The sequence below is a fragment of the Cyprinodon tularosa genome, unplaced genomic scaffold (genome assembly GCF_016077235.1).
Source record: "Cyprinodon tularosa strain WSP-4 unplaced genomic scaffold, ASM1607723v1 ctg301, whole genome shotgun sequence".
NCBI classification, from domain to species: Eukaryota; Metazoa; Chordata; class Actinopteri; order Cyprinodontiformes; family Cyprinodontidae; genus Cyprinodon; species Cyprinodon tularosa.
The window spans coordinates 1,005,878-1,025,305 of NW_024039010.1; the positions used below are offsets into that span (position 1 = coordinate 1,005,878).

At 37.8% G+C, this 19,428-nt stretch overlaps 1 protein-coding gene across 5 annotated transcripts in view; it reads right to left on the reverse strand.

The window, feature by feature from the left end:
• The window catches only part of LOC119787808 (matrilin-2-like), a 48,793-nt gene continuing 29,365 nt past the window's right edge, over positions 1–19,428 (reverse strand). Inside the window, exons 8-20 of one of the 5 annotated variants that reach the window (XM_038291847.1) lie at positions 19,077–19,199; positions 18,226–18,348; positions 17,375–17,497; positions 16,686–16,808; positions 16,466–16,588; positions 13,784–13,906; positions 7,625–7,747; positions 5,625–5,747; positions 3,816–3,938; positions 3,310–3,720; positions 2,561–2,713; positions 2,188–2,280; positions 1–774 (exon numbers count right to left, since the gene is read on the reverse strand). In XM_038291847.1, the coding sequence (XP_038147775.1) occupies positions 719–774; positions 2,188–2,280; positions 2,561–2,713; positions 3,310–3,720; positions 3,816–3,938; positions 5,625–5,747; positions 7,625–7,747; positions 13,784–13,906; positions 16,466–16,588; positions 16,686–16,808; positions 17,375–17,497; positions 18,226–18,348; positions 19,077–19,199 (1,820 nt within the window). In that variant the 3' untranslated portion in view covers positions 1–718. The remainder of the gene's footprint in view (positions 775–2,187; positions 2,281–2,560; positions 2,714–3,309; positions 3,721–3,815; positions 3,939–5,624; positions 5,748–7,624; positions 7,748–13,783; positions 13,907–16,465; positions 16,589–16,685; positions 16,809–17,374; positions 17,498–18,225; positions 18,349–19,076; positions 19,200–19,428) is intronic. The other 4 variants (XM_038291848.1, XM_038291849.1, XM_038291851.1 and 1 more) reach the window with 4 other exon arrangements.

Genomic DNA, 19,428 nt, shown 5'->3' on the forward strand with positions numbered 1-19,428 from the left:
ATATTTTCTGTTATCTATCTAAATGATTTTTTTAAATTGAAGTTTACAAATTGTAATCTTTTCATATTGAGTTTTATAGTTAATGTTCCCTTCACTTCTAGCTTTCTTCTGAGGTGAGGATTGAAGACGCATTTCTAATAATTTGCATGGATGTTAGGGACCACAATGTTTGTGTTTGGCTTGCAGTAAAGAGAATGTGATCTGTGAAATGCAATTAGAAAAAAAGCAATTCATAAAACTCCATCTAAAAAACTGAAATATGAAAATAAACTTGAAAACAAATATATGAAAACATAATTCAAAGCTGAACAAATAAAATGTGGGGGAATAAACTAAATCTTTGTTTGCAACAATAATGATTTTCTCTATGAAAATCAAGGAATGTTATACAATGCGTCTGAGCTTTGTCCAGTACGATGAAGTTTCCTGTGTATCTGGTAAAACATCTGGAATCCTTGCCATAAAACGGCGGTCAGTAGCAGCACAAAATTAACGTGATTTAATCTAAAATATTTGTCCAAATATATCGTTACATTGGAAGAGACCTGCTCCATGAAGATAAGCTGTTTATTATTACAACCCACAGATGAAATTACAGGCATGCTTGGATACATTTCAAACACTTAATGGATAAAATGGAAGCTTTAAACTGTCCTTTAAAATGATAAATAGAATTAACAGTCCAGGCTGACAGGGATCCTGAAGGTCTGAATGCCTTTTATTTACGCACGACTTGATTCTCCAGAGTCTCCAGCTTCTTTGACAATGCTTCAAGTAATTATGTTAAAGAGATTCATAGGAAATAGATTGAACATTGATGAAGCAAAGCATCAAAATATTATAAATCTCCAAAGAAGAATAAATTCAAACTGTTTTGATAAACCATCCCCAGAGCTAAGGACTGAGGAAAAACTTCACCATGAAGACATGCCTTAAATTAGCATAAATCATAATAATAGAACTTTATTGATCTCACATTAGAGACAGTCACTCTCTACACTTCACCGATCCCCTTAGGGAGCAGTGGGCTGCCATGGTGAGGCGCCCAGTGGAGCAGTGTGGGGTTAAGGGTCTTGCTCAGGGACCCAGAGTGGCAGTCTGTGGGAGTGGGGCTTAAACTCAGAACCTCAGGATTCCAGGCTATATGCCCTAACCACTAGGCCACCACTCCCCTATGCTAGCTTAAATAATTTCCCACAAGGAATGAATGAAGTCATTCTGATTTTGATTCTGAAATGAAATTCCTTCCACTTGTCTGCTAAGGTTAAAGCTCATTTAGATGAATAGATCCTGACTTTCTTCGTAATACATCAGTGCATTCCCTGATGAACTTTGCTCCATTATTGTTGAAAGCAAAGATCATGATTTGTAAATGGAAATAAACAAGATACTATCCAGAAATCACATTTAAAAATCTTAATTAAAAAAGGCTTTAAGAGTAATTGTGTAATTTTTTTTTTCAAGTTATTTATTAATTTTTTTTTATTTATTGTCAAGTTTTTATTTTCAAACTTTATGATTTTTATATTTTCTTTAGAGAATTAAAATGTTCAAATTAGATTGTGTTTAGTTTTCCTTTTCAGATTGCGTGTCATTAAAATGCAATTTGAAAATATAAAATCTGTAAAAAGGAAATTAAACAGTTAAATCTGAGAAAACAGAAAACTTTCTCCCAAACCTTTTGATTAAAACGTTTTTTAACTTTGATTTCTGGATTGCCTTCTAATTTTTATTTTAAAATGTCCATGTTCCTTCCTTGCAACAATAATGGAACAAAATTGCCTTCATAACGTTATTTGTAAATACTTTTCATTTGAAATAAATCAACAATAATAATAAAAAAAAAAGTTATACATTTCATAATGGGTTATTCAGTGTAATTTGGAGTAAGGCTGTAGGATAGCAAAATGAGGAGAAAGACCGCACAGAAAACAAAATAAAAATTAACTGTATGTACCTGATGTAGTTTAAATAAAGCTTAAATAAAGCTTAAATAAAGCTTAAATAAAGCTAAATAAAGCTTAAATCCAGTTTCATCTCTGTTCCTCAGAGTTTAAAGGAATAGTTTTCAGTAACTCTCTAAACCACAAACTGATTTGGTTTTTTTTCATCTAATCAGTTTTACTGCCTTTGAATCCACTTAATCTAATCAAGGAGAAAATGGTGCAACCAGCAATAAAAGGATATTACTCTGAGCCAGGTTCTTCAGCTGCTCTGTGACTTGGTTCTGAAACAGGATTATGTTCTCACATCGACACATGTTCTCATCTGCTGGTCTGTCTGTAGGAGCAAAATAAACAAGGTTAAATTATTCTTCCTTCCATCTCATTTCCATTCATCGTATCCATTCCTGGCTCTCTGCTGCACATTGACGTTCCTCTCATGCAGGATTTTGTGAGCAGCGGCTGCAGCAGCAGCAGGTGGCAGTAACCCTATAAAGGGAGCCTTTTAACTGACTTCTTAAGTGCAAACTTTACCTTTCCTGAATTAATAAAGAAGGAGAGATCTTTTTCTTTTTCAACTTTTTGCAGAACTGAATACTAAATGTTGAACAAAGTACCTTTACATATCCTTGACTTCAGTTTCTGTGTAATTTCTCCCATTTTCTTAAAATCCTCTGCATAATACAGGTGCATCTCAGAAGGTTCTGATGCTATTTCTCTCAGCTCCTGTTCAATGGCTTTCCCAACGCCCAACGCGTAGATTGTGACCCCTAGAAGTGGCAGAAAACAGAGCAATGTTTTGAAACTATGGAGTGACTTTTATTCCACTATTGTTGCAAAGAACATATTAATGGAAACAAAAAAAAGCAATCCAGGGATAAAACTTTAAAACGTAAAATCTTCATCAAAAAGGGTAGGTTGGTAACATTTCTTATTACTTCTGGAGGAAGGCTTTCTATGGAGTGAGAAGCAAACATGCTTTTCTATTGGTCTGGATGGACGTTAGCAACATTTTCATTAGTCAAGAGTGAGTGTTTTTTATGAGCTAGAAACAAAGAAAATGCTGTTTTTAAAACTCCATCTCAAAAAATGGAATTTAAAAACATTTAAAAATAAAAAAACCTGTAAAACAACTGAAATATAAAGTTTGAAAAAAAAAAAGAAGATAAAATAAATAAAAAAATATATATAAGAAAACAGTCAATTTAGTATTAGAAGTACACATTTCTGGATTGTGTTTTTAAATTTCCATTTCCAAACCATTTTCTTTTCTTGCATCAATAATGATACAAAATTCACTCCATAAAAAACATACCTTTGTTAAAATGAGAATGACCTGTGATAGAGAGAAAGTAGGATGCATTACCAGAGTTCTTTGCTTTGCTGGCCCACTCAGAAACATCATCCTGTGACCTCCCATCGGTGAACACCACACACACTCGTGGGATGTTGGACCTGCCGCCTTCTTTCTCTGAAAAGCTGAACTGAAACATGTGACGCAGAGCTGAGCCGGTCATGGAGCCCCTCCCCATGTACTGCATCTGGTTCACGGCCCGCTTGATGTCCTGTCCCGTGGTGTGCCGATTCAAAGTGAACTCTGTGCGCACCTTAGTGGAGAACTGAATAAGTCCTACGTGAGTGCCCGTCCTGGAGATGTTCAGGGAGTCCACGATGCTGTTTACGAACTGTTTAACCAGCTCAAAGTTAGCCGGGCCCAGGCTCTTGGAGCCGTCGATCACAAACACTAAATCCATGACTCCATCGAGACACCCTGGTTCTGTCAGAAGCAAAGACATAAAAAATGCATGATGATGTGGGTTCATTTCGCTCCAGTTCTCAAAGCATCGAGGGTAAATATAGCTGTGATCCTACTTTCACAGCTCTTTCCATCTCCAGCCAGCAGGAATCCCTCATAACATTTGCAGATATAAGAGGCAGTGGTGCTGACACACAGATGTTCACAGCCATGGTCCAGAGTCTGACACAGATCCACACCTGCAGGTTTAACACAAGTTACAAAAGCTCCTGCAGCACAATTAACGTGTTTCTTTAAGCTTTATTTCATTTTAAATTTTCCTTTTGGAATGTAAAACTGAAGACATTAAAGTAAAGAAAACAAAGGGCAGAGTGATAGATTAGCTTTTAAGGCTATTATTTAGCATTGAATATTGACTTGTTCTAACACAGCTTTGATACTGCCTTATTGGTCCTGCAAATTAATCAGTAAAGGAGGCTAATCTGTCTTTTATGGAAGCAGAGAGCGGTCGTGTCCCTCAGATACTTTTTAACAGATACTTTTTCGAGAAAACATGTTAATTTTCCCATTATCTAAAGATAACGAAAGCCGTTTTCTCGTCATAACGAGATGATTGGTGTGCGTTAAAACTGATTACATCCTTCAATACCACAACAGCGGAGAGGATTAATAAGTCATGGCAGCCCATATGTAATTCTGGAAATAATCTTGTGTTTAACTTTTAGGTAACGAGACGACGTTGTTTGTTTGATGATTTGTTTCCTCTTCTGATTCATAAGCCAGTTTTCTAAACAGCCCCGGTGTTACGCCTGTAACAGCTGTTAGATGCATTAACCCCCAAAATGAGTCCAGATTAACCTCTTAAAACCCACCGGGTCGTCAGAGACCCTGTGGACCTTAAGTGGTGGTAATAATTCAGAATGCATAAAATTCCACCGGTAAAAATTTCACCAGCAGGTGGAGCCACTGCGCGCAGCTCCAAGCTGACACCAAAAGTTCAAAACTCCACAGCTCTGGAACTGTTATAGCTAGAGGTCTTAAATTTTCTGCGTGTGTGGTTGACATGATGTAGAACAAATATAATAAAATAAAACCTGCTTTTTTCTCAAGAATATCTTTATTACTGCTGTTAAAAAAAGACCTATCATTTCCGAGAATAAAAAAAAACAACTTTGAGTCATGTTTGAACTGATGCAGGTTGGTCTGTGTTCTAGTCACCCAATTTTAATTTATATATTAGGAAACTAGAGGGTTTTAGCTTGTAATTTGGGCTTACAGTCCCTAAGTTATTTGCTTTCCATTTGGGTATCAAAATAGGTGAGGATTACCCAAAATGAGGTGGGTGTTAAGGGGTTAAAGATTTTCACACAAAAAAAACAGTCATTTGTTTCTACTGTATTCCATGCAATCTAATCATTCACCACAACCTGCAATGACTTAAAAGAAAAAGGAAAATAAAGTTTTTCAGACTGAAATGTCTCTTTACAGTGCCTTGAGCTGCTATGTTTGGTGAATTGGTGCTATTTAAATAAACTGGATTGAATTTCATATATATTTTCCATCTGCATACCTACCTGTAAATATTAAACCAAAATGGCAAACAGCTGAAAATCTGGACAAGCAGCATTGGGGTATGTTAAGTCACCATTGGACGTGGGATTAATTCTGACATTAAATCTGATTTAGAATATTTTCATATGTATCTATAATGTAAATACTGGGAGTGAAGTAAAGATCAAATCTGAAAACTTCCAAGCTAATAACGACTGAATATGTCCCATCTGTCTCTCCAGATATTATTTCATCTATATTTCTATATTTTATCAATTTTCATCTCAACTCTTTGGACTAATCATCATTGTAAATGCAATACTTCCATTCACACTTCATGAAATTTCTATTCTACTGAATCCATTAACACTCACTCTGACACGTCTTTCCATCAGCCTTCAGTGTGTATCCTTCTCTGCATTTACAAACACATGAATCTTCAGTATTTATGAACTCCTGCTCACAGCCATGATTCCCATCAGCACAATGGTCAATCTCTGTGGGATGAATACAGGATGTCAATGAAAAGTTCATGTATGTCAGTAACTCAGTTTACTGAGAGAAACACTTTAAATAGATTAACAAATAAATGGACTATTAAACACAGGCGGATGTTTTCAGACCATTAATTCTGTTAATAATGAAGTTTATCTGCTATCGCTGATAAAAACATGACATTTAAGATTAGAATATCACAGCAGAAATATTACTTTATGCAATTAAATAAACAGAGATGACAGTTTATTCATTGCTTTAAACTTTTTTGGTAATTTTGCCATCTTGTCATTGTGGATGGAGGGGGTCTTATAATAAGCAACAATATTTTATGATAAGTGTTATAAACTGAAATGAAAAATAAAAACAATTATCATGTTAAAACCAGAATCTGACTTTCTGGCCTATTTGTAAAATGTTTTACGTTTCAAAAAAATATTACAGATTAACCTGAACACACCATTTCAACAGTAAGACATGGTGGTGGCAGCATCACTCTGTGGGACACTTTAAATCTGAGATTTTCTAAACAGAAGGTTAGCTTTCTTTCTGACCCAGATTAAGCAATTTGCCTCACAATTGAGAAGAGTTCCAGACTCTGGTAGAGACAGAGCAGTGGATCCAGGCAGGAGCCTTAATACCAAACACTGAGTCCTGTACACTCGCATTGTCAGTGGGCTTTGATCTATGCCACTGTATGAGGCCCATGAGGAAAAAAAGGAAAAATAGGGGGATTTACTTTAAAAAAAATAATAGCCAGTGGTTTAAGATATAGATTATATTGATAAGTGTTTCATTCTTTCATTCAAGTTCAAAACTGAGAAAGATCGAGACTTCAGACTGAGACCTGCATCACACACTTCATGAAACAATAACATAATGCAAAACATGACCACAGGGCTTTATCAAGTTAATGGGAAAGATCCACATACAAAAAACATGCAGCTCCAACTTGAAGGAATTGCTTCAGTTAGTGACAAGTAATTTAATTAAATTTGCCCAACTTGATTTATTTAAGTTTTCAATAAGGTTGGATCAACTTGATTCAGTTATTCAATCAATCCAATCCACTTTATTTATATAGCACATTTAACAACATAAAAGGTTTCCAATGTGCTGTATAACAAGAATAAACAACAACAAAACACAACAATAAGTAAACTAAAAAGGACACAGAGGACCACACAACTACAATTGAAAATTAATGGAATTAATTGTTACCAAGTGAAGTAATTCATTTAAGTTGGGGCAGCATTTTCATCTTAGAGTGCACATACAAAAACTACAGAAATGAAACACTGACATCTCAAATTAATTAATTTTCCCAATTTAATGCTGAAGCATTCGATCAGATCGTGACACCAATGTAAATTTTTTGATAACTTTTTTTACTTCGCTTGGTCAATCACATAATGAAAGTCAGCATCAGATTACATTACAAGCTTATATTGTTATGACAGAAATTCCTGTAGAAAAAACGACTTTGATTTTTTAGACAGAGAGAAATGTCTTCAAATTGGTCTTAAATGATAAATAATTGGAATAAAAATAAAAGCATGACGATGCTCAGCTATATCTGCCTATGAATCCAGATGAAGCTAACCCATTACATAGACTAAACTTTCTGTTCCTGAATGCAGACAAAACAAATCTTCAATCTTTGGACCTTTGAAAAAGAAGCTGGTTAGTGAGTCACTTCATCTGGGACTGAACTGATCTGAGGCAATAATGTAAAATATTTAAATGTCCTCTTAAGAATAGATAGATTTCATGGGAATATTATGACTTCACATGATTTTAACAAACTCCAAGGCATTAAAAATTAAATGTTTTGACCTAAAAACTATTAAAAATATCACAGTTTGCTGAATAAGCTTACTTTTACAGGTTTTCCCGTCTGGTCTGAGTGTGTAGCCGTCTCTGCATTTACACACACAGGAAGTTGCTGTGCTCATAAACTCCTGTTCACACCCATGGCTGCCATTAGCACAGTGATTGATCTCTGAGAAGAAGAAGGGTGTAGATGTTTTATTTGGACCAGTGAATTGTGTCTCTTTTCATAAGTTATAAATCGTTTGAGTGCAACTCAACAAATAATTTCAGATCATTAGTTTTATTTACTCTCCTTCCCTTGCCTGTGTAAATTATCAATCATACGGGCCATGCCAACCACAAACAGGCTTAAATTGGAGGGCATGTGGACTGTTACTCATTTTTTGATGACGTTTTGACACCTATCCAGGTGTATTTGTTAATTCTGTTGATTAACACCAGATTAATCTCTAGTTGAGCTCTGATGTATTGAAGCAACATGGAGGTCCATCTGCCTGCACACACTCCAAGACATATTCAGATCAAATAGCCACCCTTTGTTCTTCTGGATTGCAGGAGCCTTTTGTTGTGCATGGTCTCTGTGATTGGTCTTTTGGATCATAATGGGATTGCTTATGTCATTTCTTTGAAATGAGTTCCATGACTGAATTGGAAATGCTAGGAAACCTCAATCCTCCCCCTGTGTTCAGTAATGGCTTTTCTCTTTTCATCAAGATGGCTTCCTTGACCCCTCTTTCAAACCATCTGTCCTCTCTGTCCAAAATCTTAACACTTTGGTCTTCAAAGCTGAATCTTTCCCAGAGCTGCTGGCTCTCTTATGCTGTCCCATGGGTTTATGAAGTTGTTGTTGGGTTTCTCCAATATAGGAGGCTGTACAGGTGCTGGTCATAAAATTAGAATATCATGAAAAAGTAGATTGATTTCAGTAATTCCATTTAAAAAGTGAAACTTGTATATTATATTCATACATTACATACAAACTCATATATTTCAGATGTTTATTTTGTTTAATTTTGATGATTACAAATGACAACAAATGAAAATCTCAAATTCATCATATCAGAAAATTAGAATATTACTGAAGACCAATAAAAACAAAGGATTTATAGAAATGTTGGCCAACTGAAAAGTATGAACATGAAAAGTATGAGCATGTACAGCACTCAGTATTTAGTTGGGCCTCCTTTGGCCTGTATTACTGCAGCAATGCGGCGTGGCATGGAGTCGATCAGTCTGTGGCACTGCTCAGGTGTTATGATAGCCCAGGTTGCTCTAATAGTGGCTTTTAGCTCTTCTGAATTGTTGGGTCTGGTGTATTGCATCTTCTTCTTCACAATACCCCATAGATTTTCTATGGGGTTAAGGTCAGGAGAGTTTGCTGGCCAATTAAGAACAGGGATACCATGGTCCTTCAACCAGGTACTGGTAGCTTTGGCACTGTGTGCAGGTGCCAAGTCCTGTTGGAAAATGAAATCTGCATCTCCAAAAAGTTGGTCAGCTGCAGGAAGCATGAAGTGCTCTGAAACTTCCTGGTATGTGGCTGCGTTGACCCTGGACCTCAGAAAACACAATGGACCAACACCAGCAGATGACATGGCACCCCAAACCATCACTGACTGTGGAAACTTTACACTGGACTTCAAGCAACTTGGATGAAGTGCCTCTCTTCTTTTCCTCCAGACTCTGGGACCTTGATTTCCAAAGGAAATGCAAAATTTACTTTCATCAGAGAACATGACTTTGGACCACTCACCAGCAGTCCAGTCCTGTTTCTCTTTAGCCCAGGCAAGACGCTTCTGACGCTGTCTGTGGTTCAAGAGTGGCTTGACACAAGGAATGCGACAGCAGAAACCCATGTCTTTCATACGTCTGTGTGTGGTGGTTCTTGAAGCACTCACTCCAGCTGCAGTCCACTCTTTGTGAATCTCCCCCACATTTTTGAAGGGGTTTTGTTTCACAATCCTCTCCAGGGTGCGGTTATCTCTCTTGCTTGTACACTTTTTTCGACCACATCTTTTCCTTCCCTTCGCCTCTCTATTAATGTGCTTGGACACTGAGCTCTGTGAACAGCCAGCCTCTTTAGCGATGACCTTTTGTGTCTTGCCCTCCTTGTGCAAGGTGTCGATGGTCGTCTTTTGGACAACTGTCAAGTCAGCAGTCTTCCCCATGATTGTGTAGCCTATAGAACTAGACTGAAAGACCATTTAAAGGCTTTTGCAGGTGGTTTGAGTTAATTAGCTGATTAGAGTGTGGCACCAGGGGCCATCAATTTTGAACCTTTTCACAATATTCTAATTTTCTGATATGATGAATTTGAGATTTTCATTTGTTGTCATTTGTAATCATCAAAATTAAACAAAATAAACATCTGAAATATATGAGTTTGTATGTAATGTATGAATATAATATACAAGTTTCACTTTTTAAATGGAATTACTGAAATCAATCTACTTTTTCATGATATTCTAATTTTATGACCAGCACCTGTACAGTCGTCACTGCACTGGATCACATACACAACACTGTTCAGCTTAGGTTTGGGTGATCTGTCTTTAGGATGAATACATTTTTATCAGAGTGTGATGTGAGGTTTAAATTTCACTGGTATGCTGTGTTTAGGGGTGGGTATTTTGCAAAGAAGTCACGATTCGATTCGAATCAAGATTCACATGCCACGATGCGATTCTATCACGATGCATCACGATACTTGAAATATTGCGATGCATTGCGATATTTTCACTGAACACTGTAAGAAAAAGATACAGCCCTTACCAGTGGCTGACTGGCTGGGTATGATCTAGATAGTGTCTTCAATTGATACATAACTGAAAGCAACTGAATTTATACATAGCTGTATTTATTGAAACCACTTTTGGAGGTGTTGCCATGAAAACAGATACTTATGAGGGAAATATTACTATTACTATTACTGGCGTGGACACACTGACAAAAAGATCTTAGGATTCATCAAACTTAGAATAACAAAATAAGGATAATCAGTGCCGTTTACATGGCCTCAGTGGTCCTTTAAACCAATGAAACGAAAACATTCAAATGTATATTTCCCCTTTTGCAAATGATGTGCATCATATCAATTTCATTCTTACCTTCTTTGTTTTTAAAGCCAAAATGCATCCAAGCATCTGTGCTCCAATGTGATGGAGCCGCAGGGGGAATTTTCATAGTGTCCTTCATGTTTTATTTCATATGACTCGTCGCGGTATCCCACATGCTTGTGACACAAGGCAGCGGGCGTCAACACATCCACAGCGACATCTGCTGGACTGGAAGTTGTATTCCACTTGGTTTAGCTGATGTGCGCCAACCATTAATGTATTTTATTTGTTCATTTTTTTTTTTTTGATAATAATGCAGTAGATCACAAAAATTAGAATCGCGATGCATCGTCATGACGATTATTTTGCACACCCTTAGCTGTGTTTGGAGAAAAGTTTCTCAGTAATTCCTGACACACATGGAATTACAATGTTTTTGTGTCTCTCAGTTTTCTCCTCTGTGTTTCAAGCAGTTTTGTTCTCCCTGCTCATTGTTTTGGCCGAATTAAATATCCAGTTTGGATAACGACATGCTTCAAGTGATTTTTTAACATATTTTTGTTTCTGTCACTCCTCCTCTGTAATTTAGGGAATATTGCTGGCCTGGTTCGTTATGATCACATAAAGATTATATTCCAGTGGGTGATGTGAGTCAAAATGAAGGTATTAGTCTGTATCTGTAGGTTTCCAGTAAACATCAGCATTAAAACTTCAATTGTCTCTAACATGCACAGCACGGTCAAGAAATGGTTATATTTTGTTCTTGGCATCCTCTTAAGTGAAATTTATATTTCTGTTCACTGAGTTGGTGTGATTGGGGAATGACTCAACTTCCTTGGTTTGGATTTCGACCCAAGCGTCATCCACGTATGTTTCAGGTGGTTTAGTGCCTCAAAGATCACCCTCAAGCTCAAAGATGACCCTGCACATTTTGAGTATGTTTGGCTCAACCTACTGATGTGAGTTTGGATTTCCCACCATGACTATAATCAAAAATAAATATGGATCCAGGCTCAAAATGAGCACCTTGATATGTGCTTTAGCCTTGCAGGGCAGTCTAAAGCCCACTGCTCTCATTAAGACAGAAAAAAAGTTAAAAAAAAAAGTCAGTTCAGGTGTTTTATAGAATATGTGTATCAGGAAACTGTCTATATACCAAACTGAATGATTGTTGTTCACTGCTTCAAAAAACAAATTTGATTTTAAAATGAGTAAATGATCTATTTTTTTTCTTTTTTTTTTTACTTAAAAATTCAATGATGCATAAAAAGCTAATTTTATTTCAGTGTTAAATGCAGTTTAAAGTAAAGGATTATATTTAAAAATGTTTCCGGACCTTTACTGGTTGATGATTTTCTTTATTCGGACCGTGCTGATTTTTAATTGTTACCCCTGCTCTAGGTGGGGCCATTAGGCTGCGGTCGGCTTGCAGGGCAGTTTCTGAGTGTCTGCGTGTAATCACCATCATCTCCTGCAGTATAAGAGGAGCGGTCGGTCGGATCTCCAGCGCTTGACTGTTAATCACTACCGGTTCTATAAACCTGAATCGGTCCTCTATGTGTCTTTTACAGGTTACCTCTTGTGCTTTTGAGAAAAGCTTCCTCAGAGGACCTCCAAACTGTACCGAACCCTAACAAAACCTTAACTCAAGAAACTCCTGGAAAAACCTTGCTATCCTGCAACGTACCGCTTCTCTCTCTCTGCCAACAATCTGGAAAGACCTACCTGCCCTGCGACGATTCACCCACCTGCGATCACCAAGAAAACCTCCAGCTCCCAACTCCTGTCCTCCCTGGTGGAAACACCCCACCTACTCAGTAAGCTCCTGTCTGAATTAGGTTCCCAGCCTGAGTCTAAACCATCCGCTAACCTCTCCCCTTCTCTGCCTTCGGTGCAAGGACGATCCAGCTCTTCTTGTGTGTTCTCTGCATGTAGGTCAAACGCCTTGCTTCAAACATGACAGAGAGGTTACATCGAAAGAAACAATGTTTTCACATGGAGCAAGTCTCAAATTATGGACTTTGGAAGTAAAGTCTGAGGAGTTTCGTATTTGATGTGGAGTGCTTCCAACCGATGGAGGCTAAATTGTTGGAAGATGTTTTGCAATATTGTGTGTCTCCATGTTAATAGTGCTGACAATAGGCCTGAGTAGGACCCCTTCCTTGTGTATTTCTGGAAGACCATATATGCATGGTATGGCCTTCCATGGGTACGGTTTATAGAAGAGAGAGTGACTGATGGCTTTTTCTCTTTACAGTTTTTTGAAATAGTCTGTTATTTTCTTTTGTAGGTCTTGTAGGTGTTACTGTCCATTAGTGAATGCATTGTTTTTTCATGGTAGTCAGTTGTGTTAAGTACCACCATACATTTGTCTTTGTCTGCTGGTAGAAGGAAGCCATCTTCATGAAAAGAAAAAAAGCCATTACTGAACACAGCAGTAGTATTGCAGTTTTAGCTTCCAAGCATTTATAATTCATCCATAGAACTCACTCCAAAGAGATTGCATAAGCACTCCCAGTATGGTTCAAAAGACCAATAAAAGATGGCTATTTTTTGCATGTGACTTGGAATGTGTGCGTGAGGATGGACTTCCATGCTGCTTCAATGCATCAGAGCTCCAACTAGAAATTGATCTTTAGTAAGCCAACAAAACAACATATTCTCATTATCAGTGCGTATGAAATCGTACGAAAAGTTATGCACACTATTTCGTACTTTTTGGACAATTTTCCTTAAAAAAACCACATCAGTGCGCATGCGCTGACAGACAGAAAAAAAACGTAAAACTGGGAAAAACTGTGCAATCATCACTTATTCATGTCTCTAACTATGTTGCTTGCTGTTTTATATCTTAGGGTTAGGGTTAGGGTCAGGGTTAGGGCTAATTGGAATTTATATTCTATATTCATGAATGATCCGTCAGATGCGCATGCGCATACGACGAAAAAAACGTCCAAAACGTACAAAATTACGGTGCATAACTTTTTGTACGATTTCATACGCACTCATAATGAGAATAGGTTGAACAGAACTGACAAATACTCCTGGATATGGCTCTTCAAAAAACTGAGCCAATATCTGGTTGCCTTCCAATTTAAGCCTGTTTAGGGTCTCCTGCCCTTGTTGCAAAAATAATAAAAATCTCTTACGGCTACAAGTCTTGCCATCTGAATTTAGGACGTAGCCTTTCATGCAGCTGCAGATGTAGGAGCCTGGTAAGCTGACACAGTTATGCTCACAGCCGTGGATTCCCAGGTCACAGTGATCTATTCCTGAGGAGGGAGACTACATTATTAATGTATTAACCATACCACCAGGGCTAAAGCTGCAAAAGAAATAACAACTTAGATTTTCTCATATTTTACTGTATGTAATTATGTCCGTCTCAGTCATCCCTTAAGGCACAAAGAGGTGAACCAAAGGGTTAAATCTTTTAGTTGTGCAACATCTTGAGAGCCTGGATAAAAGTTTATGCTTACGCCACCACTCTGATGATTGTAATAACATACATCCTTTAGGAAATCCCCCTCTTCTTTGTGTTAACATCAACCAGAAGAGCAAAGCAAAGCGTTCCCAGTAGTGTGTGGACAAGGCATCAGTATTTGAACGGCTGCTGGCTGTCATTTCAGTCACCGGTCCACAAAGACTGAACATTTGCAAGACATTTTCCTGCAGTAACCATTCAGAATGACCCCGTTACTATCAGGTATTGTCTGGCTTTCATTCAGATCATTTTGATTATAATCAATGTGCTATGCTGGCTTCACATTAGACAAATGCTATAGTATTTGAAAGAACATTCAGAATGACTTATTTTACATCATAATTATCAATTATTAAAAAATATGTTATAATTATATTCAAAATGTTATACTATATTTTGTGTACATGGTCTAAAAGATGAAAACAGTAGATCAATATTGCACTATAGTCTTTTCAAAAGGTATTGTGCGTCATTAAACCGTTGTCCAAATGCAACCATAAACCTTTCAGAAAGTATATGCATAGAAATGGAGACAGAAAGGAAGGTGAGAAAGGGAGAAGGGATAAGACTTAAGGGGAAAAAGAATGAGAGAGTGAGAGAAAGGCAGGGAGAGAGGGAAAGAGAGAGAAGAAAGAAAGAAAGAACAGAAAGTCCATAACTCCAAGAAGTCTGCTTCAACACCTCCAAGAAATGAAAGGAAAGGAAAAGAAACACAATCATAACAACTAAAGGAGTATCCCAATTACACACAGTAAATACACATAGTCCATGTACACAATGTACAAGGATTTAGTCATAGGACTTGGACTTGAGACAGACTCGAGTCATGAATTTGATTACTTTAGACTCGACTTGACTAAATGTATAAAGACTTGCAACTCCACTTTGACTTGAGCCTTTTGACTTGACAAGACTTGCTACTTAAAACAAAACCTTAAGATTAAAAAGAATCTAAACTGAATGTTCTAAATCTTTCATTGTGTTTATGTTGACATCTGGGTATATGTGATGTCTGCACAAGATCAAGTTAAGTTAGGTCCAAAATGCAGGACAATTAATAAAGATGAACTGTTGAACAACATGGCAGTGAGGGAGAAAATTAATAAGTACTCCGATATCCTGCTGTTAGCTTTTTTTGATCCAGAGCGGGGCATGTTCACCAACTCTATCTCATTTGGCTAACTCTCTGTCGGGGATTCTTGCTTTGATCGCCTGCTGCTGCTATGGGGCACTGAAGCCGCCGTTCGGTCAGATGAGCATACGCGGTCAGAACAGCATCAGTCAATACCCGTTTATAACTTTAGTTTATCCCTTTAGTTTTGTACGAAAATAAACTTTAAACTACCTCAATGGGCGTGTATCCCTTTAGTCATATACAAAAAAAAAACAATTTAAATACTTACTTTGTGGTGTTTTTTGAAGCAAATAGCGTTCTAACCTTAAATTGTTTTTTTTTGTACATGACTAAAGGGATACACGCCCAGTGAGATAGTTTAAAGTCTATTTTTTGTACAAAACTAAAGGGATAAACGCGCATCTGTTTGCGCAAGCGTATTGACTATGGTTATGCTGGTCTGACGGGTTATGCTCATCTGACAGAAGAGTTTTTGCGCTTTTCGGGCCAATTCTCCAGTCCTGCGAGAATTTTTTTGGTCTCGAAACAGTTTCAGCTTTATTGTGCAGCCTGCATTGTTAAGTATACAAAGGGTAACGAGGGGAGATCAGCCTCTTACAGCCACCTCCCGATCAGGAATCGTAAGGTCATGAAAAAATCAAACATGTTTGAAATCCAGTTGGCCCTCTTAAGGTGTTTGTGAGCAAATCCTACTGTTGAAGGAGAGTTACGAGCCAATTTACACGAACCTCACACACTGCGCATGTGCAAACACATCAGTGGTGGGGGACAGTGGCCATGCAGCTTTCTAGCAGGGGGTCAGACTCGGCTTTACGGTCAAATAGGAAAGAGCCAAAAGCCGTTTGTAAAACGGATCAACCCGATCTTGAAAACCATGGGTTTTCAGTGGCAAAGCAGCTATATGGTTGGACCTGCAGCCTAGTATTAGGCATAGTTGTGTATCAGTGAATACCTGCATCCAAATGTTTGCGGTGTATATGCATGAGTGTGCTAATGTGTATTAGGTTTATAATAGTGTGCTCACACTGAACAAGGCCTCCAAACTATGACCCTAATCTTGTGACATTGTGACATTTTAAAAATACTTCTGTTTAGAGCAGAATTAAAATACCTGTAGGAGCTATAAGGATTTACTTGACTCAAGAAGATATTTAAACTAAAAGCAAGCAATAAATAAAAAGTGGGTTGACTTCAAGCAAAGGGAAATATTACTGTTGCATGTCTTCAGGTCTATGGTGAGCTCGTATCCTGGACGGCAGCGACACTCATAGCCTTCAGCCACGTTAACACAGATGTGATCACAGCCATGATCCACCACAGCACACGTATCGACGGCTGCAGAGAGACAACATGGAGGAAGGTCACCCTGAGTTAAAGTTGACTAGGAAGATCTGCAGTGTTTACCTGTTGAGGAAAGAGCTCAGAGGTTTACCTTTACATGTCTTTCCATCGGGGTTGAGAGTGAAGCCTTTCCTGCACTTACACCTGTAGGAGGCAGGACTGTTCACACAGATATGCTGGCACTGATGGTCCACCACCTTACACATGTCTGAACCTAATGCAGGAACATCCAGAAACATTCAAGAACACATCTACACCTGCTGAATAACAAGAAACACTGTAATGACAATAAAAAGGATTCATCACCTCCACACAGTTTGGACTTGAACACTGAGATCTGACTAAAACTGGCCACCAGGTGGACATGTTCAGAGTGGGGCTCACTGCCTATGGCCTTCAGAGTTTTCATTTCCACCCCTCCAATCATTCAAAGTTCTCATCAAATTATTAAATCAAAAATCATATTGCTGAAAGGTTAAATAATCTTACACGGAATAAAATCAAATGTGAAAAAAAATCCCATTTAAACTTTAGCAAAGGCCAAAAAATTTTTTTTGCATACCAACTTTGTAGTAATTTCACAATATCAGAAGCACAGACTACAATTTCAGGTTAATGCATTGGAAGCATTATCGACCATCTTTGTCAGAAAACTGATGAATTTGCATCTGTCTGTTCAGACCTTAAATATAAATATCAGACAGAGTTTTTTTTATAGTACAGAAAGAACAAAAAGCTGTGATTAAAAATTAAAAGGTAAGATTGTGTTTAGACCCCTACTTTCACAGGTTTTCCCATCTGGTCTGAGTGTGAAGCCTTTCCTGCATCGACACACACAGGAGTCTTCAGTGCTCACAAACTCCTGCTCACACCCGTGGGTGCCATCAGCGCAGGGATCCACCTCTGCATGTGAGACACAGTGTGTTAGCTCATATGGACATCACTGTAAGGGTTTCATTGGTCAAGTTACCAAGAAAAATTAGGAGCTTCTTTGGGCTTTCTTGTGCTCTTTATTTTGTGTAAAGTCTCAAATTCCCAGGATAAAGCAAACAATTTGACCTGGTTTTCATGCTTAAAATAAGTTGTTTGTTTTTTATAAACTCATAGAGTTTATAAAAAACTCTATGAGTTACACATGAACAGCTGCTGAATAAAGAGGAAGATTGTTTTGACAATGCAAAGGATTCATCACCTCCACACAGTTTGCACTTGAACACTGAGATCAGGGTTTCCATCTGACTAAAACTGTCCACCAGGTGGACCTGTTCAGAGTGGGGCTCACTGCCTACAGCCTTCAGAGTGTCCTTTTCTCCCTTCCAATCATTCAAACTTCTAATACAATTTTTAGCAAATCAAAAAATCATATTGCTAAAAGATTAAAGAACCTTACACTGAATAAAATCAAATGCAAACTAAATTCCCATTTAAAATCTAGCAAAGGTCATTTCAGAATATCAGAAGCACAGCCCATGGAAGCTAAACGATTTCAGTGTAATGCAGCGAAAATATTTTCAACTGTCTTTGTCAGAAAAGTTAAGAATTTGCATCTGTCTGTTAATATGGCCCTAAATATAAAGAAAATCCAAAAACTGATAAAAAATTTTAAGGTAAGATTGCGTTTAGAACCCTACTTTGACAGGTTTTCCCATCTGGTCTGAGTGTGAAGCCTTTCCTGCATCGACACACACAGGAGTCTTCAGTGCTCACAAACTCCTGTTCACACCCGTGGGTGCCATCAGCGCAGGGATCCACCTCTGCATGTGAGACACAGTGTGTTAGCTCATATGGACATCACTGTAAGGGTTTCATTGGTCAAGTTACCAAGAAAAATTAGGAGCTTCTTTGGGCTTTCTTGTGCTCTTTATTTTGTGTAAAGTCTCAAATTCCCAGGATAAAGCAAACAATTTGACCTGGTTTTCATGCTTAAAATAAGTTGTTTGTTTTTTATAAACTCATAGAGTTTATAAAAAACTCTATGAGTTACACATGAACAGCTGCTGAATAAAGAGGAAGATTGTTTTGACAATGCAAAGGATTCATCACCTCCACACAGTTTGCACTTGAACACTGAGATCAGGGTTTCCATCTGACTAAAACTGTCCACCAGGTGGACCTGTTCAGAGTGGGGCTCACTGCCTACAGCCTTCAGAGTGTCCTTTTCTCCCTTCCAATCATTCAAACTTCTAATACAATTTTTAGCAAATCAAAAAATCATATTGCTAAAAGATTAAAGAACCTTACACTGAATAAAATCAAATGCAAACTAAATTCCCATTTAAAATCTAGCAAAGGTCATTTCAGAATATCAGAAGCACAGCCCATGGAAGCTAAACGATTTCAGTGTAATGCAGCGAAAATATTTTCAACTGTCTTTGTCAGAAAAGTTAAGAATTTGCATCTGTCTGTTAATATGGCCCTAAATATAAAGAAAATCCAAAAACTGATAAAAAATTTTAAGGTAAGATTGCGTTTAGAACCCTACTTTGACAGGTTTTCCCATCTGGTCTGAGTGTGAAGCCTTTCCTGCATCGACACACACAGGAGTCTTCAGTGCTCACAAACTCCTGTTCACACCCGTGGGTGCCATCAGCGCAGGGATCCACCTCTGCATGTGAGAGACAGTGTGTTAGCTCATATGGACATCGCTGTAAGGGTTTCATTGGTGCATCTTAGTTGTATTTTGGTCAAGTTACCAAGAAAAGCCAAGAGCTTCTTTGGGCTCTGTTGTGTTCTTTATTTTGTGTAAAGTCTTCATAAGCACCCCTCTAAATATGATTTTTTTTCTCTGAAAGGTGAGGCAGCATCTGAGGTAACTATAGGATCTGAAAAGATTT